The sequence below is a fragment of the Erigeron canadensis genome, chromosome 4 (assembly GCF_010389155.1).
Source record: "Erigeron canadensis isolate Cc75 chromosome 4, C_canadensis_v1, whole genome shotgun sequence".
Lineage (NCBI taxonomy): Eukaryota > Viridiplantae > Streptophyta > Magnoliopsida > Asterales > Asteraceae > Erigeron > Erigeron canadensis.
Window position 1 is genome coordinate 41262227 of NC_057764.1, and position 17891 is coordinate 41280117.

The window sequence follows — 17891 nt, forward strand, 5'->3', positions numbered from 1 at the left end:
AATTGGTCGAAAGGTGCTTTCTATTTTCTGCAGTTATCCCATTCTATTAACAGTATCATGGTTAGTTTTCTTTGATAATGGCAGAAGTATCATAGTTAGTTTGATACATTAAAAGTTATAGCCATGAGTTTATTCATTTTTATAATTTTTAATCAGTTCTTTGTGTTTAGATATCTAAAGATGAGTTCCTTTCTTTGTAATAGGCATATTCAATCCAGGTTACAAAGGTACCCGTTTTTACTATATTTGGGTTTTGGATAGTAGCATAATATAATCCTAATTATAATTACAAGACTAACTCAAGAAGCAAACATGGTATCCATTGATTAGATTTTAAGAGTATGACTAACGAAAAACATGCAGGTTATTACATATCGGGCTGCATTCAAACACTTTATAATCATGTTTAAAGTTTAAAGTTTTATCTAATCCAACCATCTACATACATATAGTTGGTACAAAACTTGCCATAAAGTGATCGAGGATACTGGCGAAGGCCAACAATGAGTACAAACGAAATGATGCAAGGGACCCCGACAACTCCAACACCAACACCAACACCAACAGGTGGCGAATGGGTATATTTACATTCTTATTATCTCCAGGATTGTTTTTTGGATACTTTCTTTTGAATTAATAAGACTATTTAGCTTGCATATACTTAAACTTTGAGAATAATCTAATCTTTATAATAACGTAAACCCGTGTATTTGATACGGGTCTAAAATCTAGTATATAATAAAAGGCAACTGACCAAACTTCAATTAACCAATCAAAACTTTCAATTTCTTCAATTTATGAAATTAAACATGTGATTTAATTCAATTAATTAAATTTAGCTTATGTTTGTCGACCAAAACAATTTTCTGTAGATAATTACAATAGAGATAAATACAATTATTATATAAGTTATTATAACTTTAGATAAATACAACTATCGAATATGTTCTATTTTTTAGGAATACGATCTACATTAATTTAATTTTATATATCTATACAACTAATAAAATAATAAGAATCTTAGCTTTATAAAGTCATCCAACTCAACTTAAAAATATTTTTAGACTTTGCCACGTAAGAATTTTCTTACATGTCGCTTCCATATTTTTTTCGAATATTTATATACAATATAGTTAAATAATAATATAAATATATTTTAGAAATATTTTTAGACTTTGCCACTAGGAATTTGCTACATTATCGATTTACATTTGATTTATTTTTACACAAATGGTGTTGTTGATGATATCAAAATATCTTAGGGTAAATGTTCTCAAAAGAAGTGTTTAATAACTACGGTAGGTTGAGTGATTGTAATATTGACATGTCAGAAAAGTCAAGAGGTGACCAGAATTTAACCATGAACTATAACATAATTAATTTCCACATAATAAACTTATAGAATACCTATTTACTAATGTATAAAATAACCTTTATAACTAGCCGCGCATCGCGCGGGGTAAAATACCTAGTATATATATATATATATATTCTAGATTCAGGGACCAACGGATTTTTTTAAAAAAACCTTGATAATTCTTAAGTTATGAGAACAAAAAAGCAATTTTTACTCTTATCTTACAAAATTATAAATCCCACAAAAAAACCTCACAGTTATTGTTACTATATTCTTCTTTCATAATCGTGGCTAATGAAAAGAAAGTAACAGATTAGTTATAACATATAACTTCCAATTAAGGAATTTGATATAACCAATTAATAAGCAGGTTGTGTTTTCAAATGTGTGATAGATGTTTTCTTGTGCTATTTTAATTATTATCTTTTTTAATGTATAATAAACAATTATTGTTCTGCTCTAATTATTCAATTTATGTATAAGTTAATATATTCATAGGAAAATCGCAAGTCTCCAATTGCATGTATGAAGCAAAGCTTTATATCAATGAAAACATCATCCCAATATTTGAATTCCAAGTAATGCAAAAGATGAAAGAAAACATGTGAATCATTTACCATTTAATTTAGCATCGTATTTACATTTGAGTTTTTAAAGTTTTTTAAAATATACTTTTTGCATTTTAACATATAAATATATTTTTCTTGCATATATTATTTCTTATATTGACCATTTAATAACCCGTGTATTTAACACGGGACTAAAATCTAATATATATATATATATATATATATAACAGATAAAATTAAAATTAATTAAATAGCAAACTTACATTTAATCAATAAATAAATTAATTTAATATAGGTACGTAGTTGTTCTTCTTCATTGCCTGATAAGCTAACAGTACATTATTGGTTTCTTTAAATTGAGATACAATTTGTTTGATGTATTTGGAATCATCATATATATATATATATACAAGTTATTTTAGCACCAATTTTAGGATATGTGTTTTTTGTAACTTACATACCACCATGATCATCTCCGACCACCACCATGATTTTTCGGCCACCGTGTCGCCGGAAAATCATGTGTAGCCGGAAAATCATGTGTAAGTTAAATTACACATGTGAGAACAGTTTTATATATATATATATACAATTTGTTGATGTATTTGGAATCATTATATATATATATAGGGAGACAATCAAAAGAACAGTTTTAAAATGAGAACGGTGAGAACACCTTAAAATCATCATTTTGATGCATTAAAAGTCCATAAAACTAACATAGTGCATAACTAATTATCATTATTTAAGTGTTTAACAACACATTGATTCATCAAAATCGAAAAAATCATGTTTTTTGTTGGATGCATCATTTTGATTAATATGCATCCAAGATGGATGCACAAAACAAAAAACATGATTATTTCGATTTTGATGGATCAATGTGTTGTTAAACACTTAAATAATGATAATTAGTTATGCAATATGTTAGTTTTATGGACTTTTAATGCATCAAAATGATGTTTTTAAGGTGTTCTCACCGTTCTTATTTTATATTATATATATATATATATAGTTGTTTTATTTTACCTAAAACCTATATCTATACTCCTTATTAAAAATTATGTAGGGGTGTTAAAAAGTTTACAAATATGGGACATGCGATTTTACCCTTTTACCCTTTTCCTTAAAACAAAACACAAATATGTCTATTCTCTTTATCTCTCTAACAAAAGAATGTACCAAAACAACACACACTCTCTTAATTTCCGTCAATAACCACCGCTGTTGTCCAACATCACCAACACCCCGGCCACCTCCGTCTACGATATCCGCCGCTACGCGCGGGTACCATGCTCGTATATATATATATATATTTTGTACGATTGAGTGAAATGTAATATATTCCGTACGTACTACATAATGACAGGTTAACTTATTGTTATTAATTATCAATTACTATAAATGTATTGTCAATCAAGTTGATATATCCAAATGAAAGTTTAATGCTATATATATCATCGATCAGTTAATTAAACCCATTCTCTTAATTATGGACAATATATTTTTGTGTAACATATCATCATCCGTGACCACTTGAAGATTTAATCATATATATTCATATATATAGAGATAAATCAGTACGCACCGCCCATCACATCGTTCTTGACATAATCTGGTCTTCCATTTTAATATATAAACCAATCACCGATCCCCTTTTTAACAATTTATTATAGATGTAGCTAGCAACTTAATCTCACAAAACACAAACAAATGAGCGTTTTAATCATGAATCCTATAAGTTATAAACTGGAGCGAACCCCTTAATCACCAGTATCGCATTGTTAGTAATATATACATACCAGTTAAACATCTCCACCCAATACTTAACACTTGAGCAAAATACCTAAATATTTATCAATCATGCTTCCAAGCAAGGTAAAACCTGTGTCGACACTTAAACGCCATTATATGGTGACGACCAGAATTTGTAGGTGGTGGCTCGCCACTTGAGCTAACTCAAGTGGTTAGTTATGCATCCCTTTTATATATATATATATATATATATATATATATATATAAACAATCAAATAAGAACAGTTTTAAAATAATAACTTTGTTGTTTCATTGAATTAAAACTTGAAACTACTACCAATCTACTCAAAAAATTGATCCCGTACAAACCCTAGCAAAAAGATGTTGAAAATAAAGTTTGCCGGAAAAAATGGTGATTCACCGGAAAAATTTAAATATCGATAACTATGTTGTTTCTTCGATTTAAGACTTGAAACTACCACCAATCGACTCAAAAATTGATCATGCACAAACCCTAGCCAAAAGATGTTGAAAATAAAGTTCGCCGAAAAAAATGGTGATTCGCCGGAAAAATTAAAATCGCGATAACTTTGTTGTTTTTTCGAATTAAGACTTAAAACTACCACCAATCGAATTGTTTTTTGTTTGATGTTCATGTTGATGATAACGCCTGGAATCTGGAAACAAAGGTGGCAATTTTTTTTAATAAAAAGGGAACAAAATTGAAAGTGGTAACCTATAACTTGTTTCTTAGCCGGTTATTTACATTGCACAACCCAAAAAATAAAATTAGTTACACTAGATAGCTAGTTGAGTAAATTGGTACATTACGTAGCCTTTTGGTCATAGTTGGTTACACTCCCATGCCTTTATCCCATATTATATATATATATAAGGGAAAGGAATATGAGGTTGTTAGGCACATAAGTTGGGTGAAAAACTCTCACATACCTTTTTTTAAACCATAAAAATCATGAGGGACAAGTATTTATTCAAAATATTAAGATATTGATATGTGAGGAGTTTTTCACCCAAGTTGGGTGCATAACAGTCCATACTCACTTTTCTATATATATATATACTCCGGTGAGAAAAGTTAAAAATAAGAATGGTGAGAACAAGACTGTTCTTATTTGATTGTTCCCATATATATATATATATATATATAAGGAAAAGTTAATATGGGGTTGTTCCCCATCTGAGTTTAGATGGGGAATCCCTCACATACAAATATTTTAATATTTATTTGAATTTTAAATAAACACATGTCACCCATGATTTTTATGATTATAAAACCAAATGTGAGTGGTATCCACTCTAAGCTTAGATGGAGGACAACCCCATACTCACTTTCCCTATATGTATATTATGGTTGTTATTGCCACCACTACTAAACATGATGCATGCAGCAACATCTGGTCTGATGGTCTTGTCATGAGACCCAACCCGTAACGCGGTTTTAATAATGGGGTTGATGACCCATTAGTAAGTCTTTAACTTTGGGAGAATCCACGTAGGTTCTAGTCTCACTTTAGGGGTATGATAGAATGTCGTTAAAAAAAATAAGTTATCACTTAATTTTTTTTATTTATTAAGATTTAAGACCATTATGGATTGATTTGTTTCTACTTTAATGATACTAAAATTAGCATCGCAACACATGTTCAAAAACTTTCAAAAACCGAAAGTCTAAAAAAATACAGCTTAAACATTTCATAGACATTAATGAGATTTAAATTATACCTTTCTAAGATGAAAAAGATTTTATATTTTATAAAGAATTTCACTTTAATTGTTGGTCATGCCCAAATATCTAAAAAAATCACTTGAACCCGTACTTTTGACCAACAACAGCCCAACTACTAAGACCATTTGTAAAGGTAGGTGATAAAGGTAGGTATAGAGTAAAGATGAAAAGAGTGAATGGTTAAAGGGTGTAGATGATGAGTATAGATGAAAAGAAGAAGGTGATTGTGATCACCTTGTTAAAAAGAAAAATTGTGGGATATTTTTTTATTTATATATATTTTTTCTTATTTTCTTTTATTTTAATTAGATATAGAGTAAAAGATTGTAGGGTATTGTGTTTTTAATTAAATAATAGTGAGGACCAAATGATAAGTGAATAGTTAAGGGGAAAAATAAAAGGTGAAAAAAATAAAAATGTGATGTTAATGTGGCAGAAAAAAATATAAGTGAAAGGGTAAACGGTTAAGAATTGTCTAACATCCATCCCCACAACCAACCAGCCAAGGGTTCAAATTCAACCATGTATTAAACGAATCATCAAAATCAAAAAGCTACATTAAAAAGTGAAATGACCGAAACTTTTACTAATTTATGTGTCCAGTATCCACAAATCTTTTAATGTGAGTTCCCACTGTGAAAAGAAACAAACTGTTGAATTAAATTTTGTTGTGCAAATGGGTCTACTACTATTTATCTTCATCCATTCGATCAGTTTGATTACACGTCTGAGATCTTGAATCGCCACCATCTTGCATCGTCTCGTCGGATATAGATGTTTTAGCAACAGAGTCTTCAAGAGCCTCAAGAAAAGATAGGACCGTGAACTTGTCTGTAGAGAAAATTTGTTATGACCTCAATGCTCAAATACAGATCCAACAAATCAAACTGCACCATGGCTAGATTTTTTATCTAGAAGAGATGCTTTGACACATTAACTTCTATAATATTTTATATATATACTATATTATAAAGCATATCTTTCATGTTTACATTTTAAGTTTCAACATTTACTTTCCTAAAAAGCCCATATTTCAATTCTATATTTACCTAACACCCTTTCTCTCTCCTCAAATCTCAACCAATCATTTGTTTTCTCTCAATCATTTATTCCTACAATTCATTCAAAATCTTTTATCTCAAAAACCGTACATCGATAAATTATAAAAACTATATGGGTGTTCTTAAAATTTCATGCTCTTTGATTAGAGATGTCATTCGATATACTTTCGACGAATTTTTAAATCCGAGAGCGGAGCCCGTACGGCTAAGGCATTTGGCTATCACACTCTATGACCTATCACCCCCATCATATCACCGCCGCAACGCGCGGGTACTTGCTCTCGTACTTTATAAAGAGAATAAGGATTAAGAAATTAAGCATTTTTTTCTTCCCAAAATACCCCTACTTAACGTAAAACCATTATATACCCTCATTTCCTCCATTACCTTTAATCATTACACACTCTCATCGATCTTCAATCACCCTTTGCCGCCGCCCTCCTTCTCCACCGCCTCCCTCGATCTCCACCACCGCCTCTTTTTTATATTGTCTTTACCTTCTAGCCGCCACAACGCGTGGGCACTATGTTCGTATATAAATAACTATGTTGGTCTTGTTTTTATCTATAAGGGTAAAACAATAATAAAACTAGGAAAAGGTCAAAAATATCCTTTTACTGCACCAAACCTAACAAAGCTAGATTATTATTGTAATAACATAATTCTTGAAACCATATTTGAAACAATAACTTCTCATAATCAAAAATGTGGTCAGATAGCATTTTGGTTCGATCTGACCCGAACAAAAACTTCACTAAAATACCAGAACCCCCACACCCATTTTACCAGTTCTAGAAAAGATTTTCAAAATGCTACCATTAATCTGTTCTAGAAAAGGGGACCTTGAAGTGCTTACATTTAGTTGGGTCAACTCCGAATTGAGTCAGATCTATTTGACCGGTCTTCAGTACCTGCACCGAGGTTAACAAATAATTTAAGATATCAGTGGTAAAAACATCCGGGTAAGACAGAAATAATAAGATGGCATGCGAATCCTTACGTAGGTGAAAGAATCAACTTGTTGGCGGAAAGGAGGGCTCTGCAGTAACTCCATTAGTTCCTCTCGAGTCCATTCACCCTGCAGTCCCGTAAGGTAATTTTAAGGCTATCTGAACGATGTATTTAGTGATTCCTATAAACTAAAGGTAGAAGCTCGCCAATTCAAACACCTTTACGTAGGAATTAGTCGATTTGAGTGATGTTCTTCAAGAGTCAAATCAAGACCCAGTTTGTGAGTATGGAAATGAAAGAATGATTTTCATTCATGATTAAAAAGTTCAGATTAATGGGTTTCAGGTTGAAACATAAGTATTATATATTTAAATCCACAACATTAGGCCACGTTTAAACTCAATAAGAGTGGTGAGTTTTAAACTCATAAACCATCTTCAAGGTGACCTAGTGGTAGTGAACCCCAAAAACTCGGAAGAGACGGGAATTCGACCCTCCTAGGGTAAACATCTTGGGACGGACAAGAATAGCCCAGGAACGGCAACGGAAATACGATTAGGGCGTGTATATCAGAGCCAAAATCTAAATTCTCCCTGGATAGCCTGAACGGATACCTCCCCATTTACCCCACATACCCATAGTGATTCATAATTTAAAACCAAACATCCCACTTAGCTAAAGATGGAACAGGTCAAATGAGCTTAAAGTTTCAATAACTCCCTAACTTTAGTACATGCAGCCTCTTAAATTATTTTATTCACTATTGTAATAAAAAAAATTTGGTGCTAAATGGTAACCATGAGTCATGATTGTTTATTACGAGTATTTTATATTTAATAAAAAAAGTACTAGGGTCAACCCAACGCAGGCTCAACCTGTTTTTACTTGTTACCAACCCTCCCATCCTACATTTCCTCTAAATCTGGTAGCCTTCAAAATACCTCAGGTAGATGGGATGCTACTTGCTCCAGTGACAATGTCTCCATCAATGGCAATAGAAGTTCAGGCCTTAGGATATCACCCAATCCTAAACCTACAGCAATAACTAATAAATCAGAATCAACTAAAAATAACTTAAGCTCTCATTATCACAAAAAAATGCAAAACTTTCTTCATACATTGTCCAAAGCAATGCAACATTTCCTCCCTTTTTGGTAAGTTTTCAATCCAAATTACTTTTTTGAATATTTATATTTTTCTTTGGCGAAAAGCCTTACTATCTGTACTTAGGAATCATTGCTTCATATTTGTAGATGTCTGATTAGTAGTATAATATTTTTATTCCTCAAAATCTCTTCATTAATAGTTCATTGTTAAATTTGTTGTAGTAATATAAGCTCTTGTAAGGAATTACATTTAATGTATGTATTACCTACTAACAAGATATACTGGGAAAGAGCATGTGCATGTCAGCCCAACCCAGCCAATTTCAACTGGTAAGAAAATCACCCATTATGCACGCTATACACAGATACTACTACATCATAACAAAAACTGAAGTATTACCTCCATCAGGATCTGCAGCCTCACCTGGGTATTATCATGGTCAAAGATCAGTTCATAATGATAACTATTAACAAATGAAAACTAAGGTTCATGTAAAGCAATTCTATGACATGCCTGAGGGTCCAATATTACTTAAAATTCTTTGAAGATCTGCCAATTTAACAGGTCCTGAGGAAGAGACATCACTAATTACTTCTGCACCCATACTTGTTCCAACTAAATCTCCAGCACTGTTAACAGATAATGTCAATGTATTAGCTAAAGCCAATTGCCAATAACTTATTGCAATGAAGCCAAGACATCTGGAATATATTTGTTACATCTGTAAATGATATGTTAGGACCTCAGCTTCTAGTTCCAAGAGCACTTTCATCTATTTCACTTGGTAAATGATGTCACAAACCATTCTGACAATTTTCAAAGCTACACTTACCTATCTGCATATCGTTGACATAACAAATAACATAACTAATGCTATGAATTCTACTATACTAGACTGCCCTATGTTGTCAAACTATTCAGAAATACTAAACACTTAACATGAGAAATGTGCATGGTCTACTGTTCATACGATGGAAAGATCAACGAGTACTGCTCATATCAACAGAACGCTAGTCCTTCATTTAAATGTATTAATTATTTGATATGGCTATGCACCTCTAATCAGTTTCACGCGCATCTTTTACAGCCGTCTGACAAGGTAAAGTGCAACAGCATGAATGTCAAAATTGCCTCCATTTTTAACTCCAGATGTTCGGGTTGAGATAACACCACCAAAAATATACGCATATATAAAGAGTTCATTTCCTTTGCAACATATTAAAACTGAGTTGTCTCCATCCATAAGGTGTATCTCAAACTTAATAAAGTAACTAATTTATTAATGAGCATGTGCTATATTTTTTTAAGTAAATTGTGAAAAGCGACTCTGATTGTACAAATAAATATAGAGAGATGTAATGTAAAGCGAGTTTATTAATGCAAGGCTAGTTAAGACCTTGTACATATATTCCATACTGTGTGTCTATTCTCCAATTCATTTTTGTCTGTCTTGTACGCCTTTAGTTCTTTATCTTTAATTAACATATAAATATCAAGTAATGATTAAACATGAGCTTCAATATACGCACATACCGTGATGAGATATCTTCACCAAGTGTTATATCTTCTTCTTCTTCTTCAGCAGGAAAATCTGCAACACAAAAGTTCACGTTAAATATGAGAAACACATTTCTATGCTCATACAAAGACAATAAACTAAATGTGGACATTAGACCAAAGAATCTTCTTCATGGAATCCTGGCCATGAAAGTAAAAGTACAACCCAAATATTAAAAGGCATCACAAAAAGGTAAATGAGTATTATGACATAGTAGTTCACTTTTTTTTGGAGCATCAGATATCTAGAACTTTTTAAATGCTAAACAGCATGTAAAAGTAACAGAAAATATACTTTCAAATTTTAGAGTAATCTCAGTATCAAATGAAAAAGATATAACAAATGATGTAGGTCTTCAATTAGTAAAACTTTGTTAACAAGACAGTAAAAGGCTAAAAGCTCCAGCTCTCTCCAACATAATGTAGGTCAAACCTTTACAATAGAAGTTATTTCCAATAATGTATTTATCTAAATGAACTAAATATAGCAGATACCTATAGGTTGATTCAGGTAAAGGTTGACTGACTTGCACAATTCTTCATCATTGTCAGCATTGGGCTCCTGAATAAGATTTGAACATCTAGTTCAGTTTAAGATCAATCTAAAGTTGCTTAGCGAGAGCAAGATTTATATAACCTGCATCCAAAAAAAACATTTCCTGTCGTCTGTCTGAAACTTTAACAAGTAAACTCTTCCAGAAGCTTGACCAACCTAAATCAACCAAAAAAACAAGGTGAGCCATATAAACCAAAAAAAATCAATAATCCAAGTAGGAAAAAGCTCATGTAACACCACCTTCTCAAAAACTGCCTCTTCGGGAAAAACAATCTGGTCCTATGTTTACCTACGTTAAAGAAAAACCCAGTATACTCTAGCAACCTGGCCCGATAATGTGATATAACTTTTTCACAAACAACCATATTGGGTATCACTTAAATTAAAGATTGCGGAACTTGCGACTCGGAGAGGAGTGAGTCACGAGTTTTTGGAACTGGGACTCATCCTGGCCAGTACCCAGATTGGGATATAAAATTAGAAAAACTTCAAACTTAAACATAATTGTTTAAAAACATTAACATAATACTTAAAATTTCTAAAAAATAAATATTAAATATTACTTGATAGATTAAGAAAGATATTAGTGGTAAACACAAACAATAACTCACTAATAAAACAAGAGTTAAAAGATGGGAGTGATAATCTGTCTGAAAGTTTATTTAAAAAAAAAAATTTAAGCCAAAAAAAAATTATAAAAATGGCCGTCTTTGACCCGACTTGGAGGAGATTTGCCAGCATTGACCCCAGTTTTAGACGTCGACAAGGTTTAAAGCTCGAGTCACCTTAAATCGACCAGTTTCATGATCGAGTCATGATGTGAGTCTGGGAACTCATCTGGGTTATACAACCTTGCTTAATTAAACCTTAAAGCTAAGAATCAACAAAATTCAGGCAGATAGAAACGACATACAAAGCAATAATTAGGATACATCTTCAACGGTGTTATTACTCCGATCAAGCCACTGAATATGAACAAGTCCCTCTTCCCCCTGTAAACAGTCAGTACTTCAATAAATAAACTTAAGCAAACCTATAACACAAAGGTTAACGTTCCCACAAGAATACGATATAAGGTATGCAATAACAAATAGATACAACTTAGATTCAATTAGTCATACTCTTCCAATGCGAACAAGTCCTTTCCGTGTATCAGGAATAACGCGAGTTCCTTCCATAAACATTTTACCAGCACGAAACTCCAGCAAAACCTCCTATCACAACACAGTTAACAAATCAACATTGTACAATCTATATCCTTACCACTTAATAAATCATTTACCCAACCCATTCAACACTACCAATCACATTGTGCCACCTCGACCATCTTTTCCACCTCATACTTCTTTATATCCATATTACCACCACCCTCAAATCCTATCATAACCACAGCCAAAAAACACCGAAACCTACCATAAGCCGCCATTTTGCTCGATCACAAGGATAGTGTATATACATACTATTACATAAATCACTTAACCATCCTTATTTCAAGTATTTCCTCTCTTAACCCTATATGTATGTATGTATATATATATATATATATATGTATATATGTGAAAAATGTAATTGAACCCTAATTACCGGAATAAATGATTGAACCCTAACTTGCTTTTAGTTTCTACTACTAAAAACTTAAAAACTAAATAAATAAAATTAACCCTAAAAAAATACAAACAAAACATATAAAATAAAGGAAAAATAAATGACAGAAATTACCTGAATAGCAGGAAAAAGCTCTGTATCTAAAGAATCCATAACTCTTCTTAACTGTTTTATAATTATAATATTGATATTATGATCTGCATACAAAAGATATCAATATAACTAATTATCATTGGTAAGTTTATAAAACTTTAAATTTTAAATTAAAAAAAAAAAGAAAAAAGCAAAGTGTGTTGGAGATTACTACCTGTGTGTGAGATGGCGATTGTGGAAAATAAGGTTGGAGAAGGCAAGAGACGCCAAAGGTTGGGAGATTTTAAACGAATTTGTCCCTTTTTTTTTTACCACTAGCGGCGTGTTTTCAAATTAACCGATAAAGTATGTAGTAGGTTTTATCTTTAGCAAAGTCGTTTATATTTTAGTAAATCTGTCGGGTTTTTTTTTTACTGGATTAAGTCGGTGATAGAATGAGGAGGTTAGCTTTTTGTGTTTTACAATTTGTTTATTTTTTTATTGTTTTGGACGTGTTTTTTTTTATTTAGTTGAATTGAATTGACTCGATGATCAATTAAGATGATGTTAGTTTGTGCAATGCTTTTATACGTTTAGTGAATTGTCCGTTTTTCTTTTGTTAAATTGAATTGACTCGCTGATCAATCAAGAGGTTAGTTTGTATGAGTAAAATTTTAGTCATTTACTGTATTTGTTATGTTATATTTTTTTTATTGAGTTTGTTTCTCTTACGTTAAAATAAAAGAAAAACTTTTAACTAACATCTGTGATCACACAATTGTATTCGTAAAATGTCTGTGTTTGTTTATTTGTTCGGCTAAACATACAAAGTTTTATATCCATAGTTTGTTAGCCACGAAAATTAAAAAATCTTAATCTTAATTTTAATTTTTTTTAATCTATACTATAAGACAGTTGAACTAATGACTTATTAACCAATCAAATCGCTCAATTTTATCCAACTGGCTTTTGCTTATGTTATTATTTAGATTAACTATAAATTAAAAATCCTAATAATCATTATCCAAATATATTATTATATTAGTATTTATATTGTTTTGTAGTATAAGTCTCATTAATTTACACTTTTTTGTTTTCCATTAATAACTTTACACTTTTTAACCCTAAATACTTAATTTATATTTATTTTTAACCATCAACTTGAGAAATTTATTTAATCATTTAATTAGTTAAAAAAAAATTTCAATATATTAAATATTGTCTACAAAAAATTATTCTAAAACCTGATGACTTATTAACAAAAAATAGATTAGATTTGTATAAAATATAAATATTAATATTTAGTTTAATATTTAATATAAACACAATTTGAACTCTAGATACATATCCAAAACATAATAACAAATGACGATATACAACATTCTTATCCTAAACACAATAGGAATCACAAAATATGAGACGGTCATAAAACAAAACACTATTTACTACACGGGGTTACTTGAATATTAAATCAAAATCAATATGAACTCTATTCAAGATTCATCATATCTCTTAAATAAAAAAAGGTACATACTTTATTTTTATTTTTTTTTATATTAAGTTTGCGTATTAATGTTTAAAGTTACAATTGTCACTCAAATCAAGAAACCTAATTGTTATCAAAGAGTATGAAAACAATCTTAATTGTTATTTAATTATCACAGGACATGTGATTGAAAATAAACATATGCGTGTTATGGGTCCGCTTCATGATCACATACATATACTTGAATGTCGAATACATGATCAAAAGTATGTTTATATTTTAATTCTTAATTATTTTTCATAATAACACATTATGAGTACAATTGGTTTCAAAAAGTTATATAATAAAGAAATTATTATAACCTGTGCCTTGTGGAATGAATACGACAAACAATTTCATTAATATCTCTCAGCTAATAATGACAGTGATGAACATATGATTATTGTACTACAACTTGTAAAGTGTAACACTTAAAATCCTATACCTTCAAAATTATAAGCTTTTATGACTTAAATGTATAAAGATATAATATTGACAATGTCGTAAACCACATGTCCAGTGTTGGACACTGATCTAAAATCTAGTAAATAAATTATTTAGATGGTCAAATTCTAATGTATATGTCTTATTTTAGACAATTACAAAAAAAATTACCAATCTGGCTAAAGAATATGTAATGAACCAAATTTATAATTTGTATACAACAATTTTTTCATTTCTTAACATTAACGGGTTGGGATCTTCATGGACCAAGAATTGGTAATGGGCCAACTTCATAACAGTAACGGGGTTGGATCATGCCCATCTTGCTACCTCCAACTCTCCAAGAACTATATGATCCAATAAGGTACCCAGCTTTTGTTGATCAATTTTACATTAATTCAAGCCCCAGCATCAATAAGGCTCAAGTCGTAAACTTGAAGGTTGATATGAATTATTCGTAGAGTCACGTCTCTAATGTTTGATTATTTACTAGTATGTATGAAAGCTGCCACAGAACCTCAACATTGACCATCTCGTCTCATTCGTCACCTCAACAGTTCATGATACAAGCTTTAGGTTATTGTAATATTTATGAATGGGGAGTTTGTTCAGCTGATCATCGGATTAATTATGTAAAATTTATATAGTTAAAAAATATTTTGTCATCTAGTTTTCTAATGACCTTCTTTGGATGTTCCAAAATTTGATTATCAAACTAATCAACCATCTTTGTTGATAGTACATTGTAACGTTTTTTGGCACTTTTTTTTGCTTAATTTTCATCATGAAACATAAAGCTTAACATATTTCTTCTACTCCAGCATTTGACCTACCATGTTTGTAATAACTGTTGTAGCTTCTTACTTGTTCTCTCTTAATACAGACTGAAACATAATTGATTATAATTTGCATTTTAAAAACACAGTTATTATACCCATAATTTGTAGCACCGAAACGGGTACGGAAAACGGGTATGGGAACGATACGGGAACGGGGAACGGCAAAACTAAAATATTCAGGATACGGGTACGGCAATAAAAAATATACAAATATAAATTATATCAATTTTTTTAAGAGAAGACTTGACTTGAGAGATTATGTATAATGGTATATGTATAATTGTATAATACATGCTTCAGTGATCACTCATTGTATGTTTAGTGTATAATCATTGATGATGTTTGTTTTGAAAAAAAAACACTTAATGAATACCAGAATTGGGTAATGAGCCATTATAGAGTAAATTGAGGGGATTGGTTATCATTACCCTTATCTTTCTCATTAACTATCACGTTCTACTCTTTTATTTTTTTATTTTTTTTCTCTCATCCTCCCATCTTCTCTTTCTTCATCAAAACAAAAAATTTATCACATATATCAAAAATATATATCTTCCGATTAACTAAAGTAAAATTCAAGCATCAACTCAAGGTATCTATATTGTTATTAAAATAAATTATCACTGCTAATCTTTTTCTTTGAAAAACACTACTAATGATAATAGATGGATGAACAGGACAACAACAATAAAAGATAATTCTTATTGTTATTGCAGTATATGTTTTACGAGTGTGTGTGGGTTTGCTTATTGTTTGTATGTGTTTTTATTTAAAAAAGAAGAAGATAAAAGGACATACATACATTATGTATACACAAAGACACAAAGCATGAACTATAAAAAGGGGGTAAATAACAAACGAAAATTTGTATTTTTGTTCATGTGTGTTGTTACTTTTTTATTTTTTATTCTTGGTATATACATATACAAGTATAAATATAACCAGATGTTTGATAATCTTGGAAGGTATTGTATGTCGTTTTTTATAGTTATATCTACGTGTATGTCGTTTTTATAATTATGTTTACGTTTTAGTACTTGTTACATCATATGTCTGGATAGTGCTGACTTTTTAATAATTCATATATACCAACCAAGCAATACTAATACAATAATAGTATTCCTAAGTATTTCATTGTATTTCTTTCTCTTTCCCTTTTTCATTCCTTAGTTTAAACCAAGTGCACCCTAAGTTTTATTTCTTTTAGCTTATTTGGAATACCATGAGTGATTAGTGATGTTCCTTCTTATTTTGTCACATTAGTTATTCCTCAATTTTCCTCTCAGCCTTTTAGGGTATTTCCCTGCCTTCCTCTAATTAACGCATGACTTCACCACCAAGGTTGCTTGCCTCTTGCTCTTGAGCATGGTTGTCCGCCGCTCTGTACCGTTCATTTTAAGCTAATATACCCATAGTCACAAACTTCAAAAATAACCATACCAAAACGACCCTTATCGTTGCCCACATTTATTTTTCAACATAGAGAATTAAATACAGTAGAACCTCTATAAACTAATACTCGATAAATTAATACCTCGATAAATTTATAAATTTTTCAAGTCCTAACATAAGAGAAGTATTGTAAATTTACACTCGATAAACTAATAACTCATTAAATTAATAAAATATCTCAGTTCCAAATACTGTATGTGGTTTGAATGTATAAAATGATGGATTTTGAAAAAGGTCGAGTACTATTTATGAAAACTACAGTAAATATAAATTAAAATGAATAAAGAATATTTTATTTACATATTTCACTAATTATAACTCTATAAGTTTTAGTTAAGTTACATAAAATAATTATACCCTTACTATGAAATTCAGGTGGTTAACTTATGAAATTCAGGTGGTTAATTTTTAATATTAGAGACACAAATTTTTTTTTTTATACACATTAACTACAATTCTGACATTAACAACCTTTAGGTAAGGACTATATGTAATATTTTTCTTTATTTATTCATGTATATATATTGAGGAATGTTTTATTTTAATAATTATAATGTTGAAAGAAAATAACATGGACCATCAATTCTAAAGTAGACCATTTTGCACAAAAATGCCATCTCTCATAAAATTTTGTCCAAATGTTACATCAAAGGCAAAGAAATGCAATGGTCCCCAATATCGTTCCACGCAACATATCAAATGGAAAATATCTTAATTTAGCATTTTTAATTAAATTATGAGCTATTACATATGTGAAATGTGAATAGTAAAATGTATGTTTCAAAGCATAATGTACAAATAAAGGTATGATTTCATAAAAATTCAACAACTATTTAATTAATTGAGTATATGAATAATTTATCAAAATGACAGTAAGAGGATTGGTTTTGTTCCACATCTAGCTATTCGGTGAATAGACTATTTAGTGTGGACTCGATTAAGACAAGGTAAACTAGATTTCTCAATATTCATGAGTAATTCACACTTTTCAAAAAAATGAACTTCAAGATCCATTTCTTTTATTTTTTTATTTTTCTTTTTGATTCTTATTAGGTTTATTCTCACAAATGTTTAATAAAATATGGCCCAAAATAACAACCCATTAAAATACTAATTCGATTTAAATAACTAAGTACTATTCCATACAATCAACTGTGGTAATTTAAGAAGATTATATTTTTATTTGCTTTGTATTTTTATTTATTTTTTAACTTTTGTTTTTACTTTTTATTTATTTAATTTTATTAAAAAATAAATGTTACAACTACAAAGACAAAAAAAAATTATGAGTTGT

The 17891-nt window shown here is 30.3% G+C and overlaps 1 protein-coding gene across 1 annotated transcript; it reads right to left on the reverse strand.

Annotated features, from left to right (window-relative positions):
- Positions 1 to 5986: 5986 nt before the first annotated feature.
- LOC122597791 (26S proteasome regulatory subunit RPN13) lies at positions 5987 to 12682 on the reverse strand. Its single transcript, XM_043770360.1, has 14 exons — positions 12573 to 12682; positions 12380 to 12462; positions 11782 to 11874; positions 11593 to 11652; positions 10901 to 10939; positions 10742 to 10816; positions 10600 to 10666; positions 10081 to 10138; positions 9061 to 9176; positions 8947 to 8970; positions 8382 to 8473; positions 7490 to 7567; positions 7346 to 7400; positions 5987 to 6259 (listed from the first exon to the last, which is right to left on the reverse strand). Exons 2-14 carry the CDS (start codon positions 12416 to 12418, stop codon positions 6117 to 6119), a joined length of 939 nt encoding a protein of 312 aa, XP_043626295.1. The 5' UTR covers positions 12419 to 12462; positions 12573 to 12682; the 3' UTR covers positions 5987 to 6116.
- Positions 12683 to 17891: the final 5209 nt, after the last annotated feature.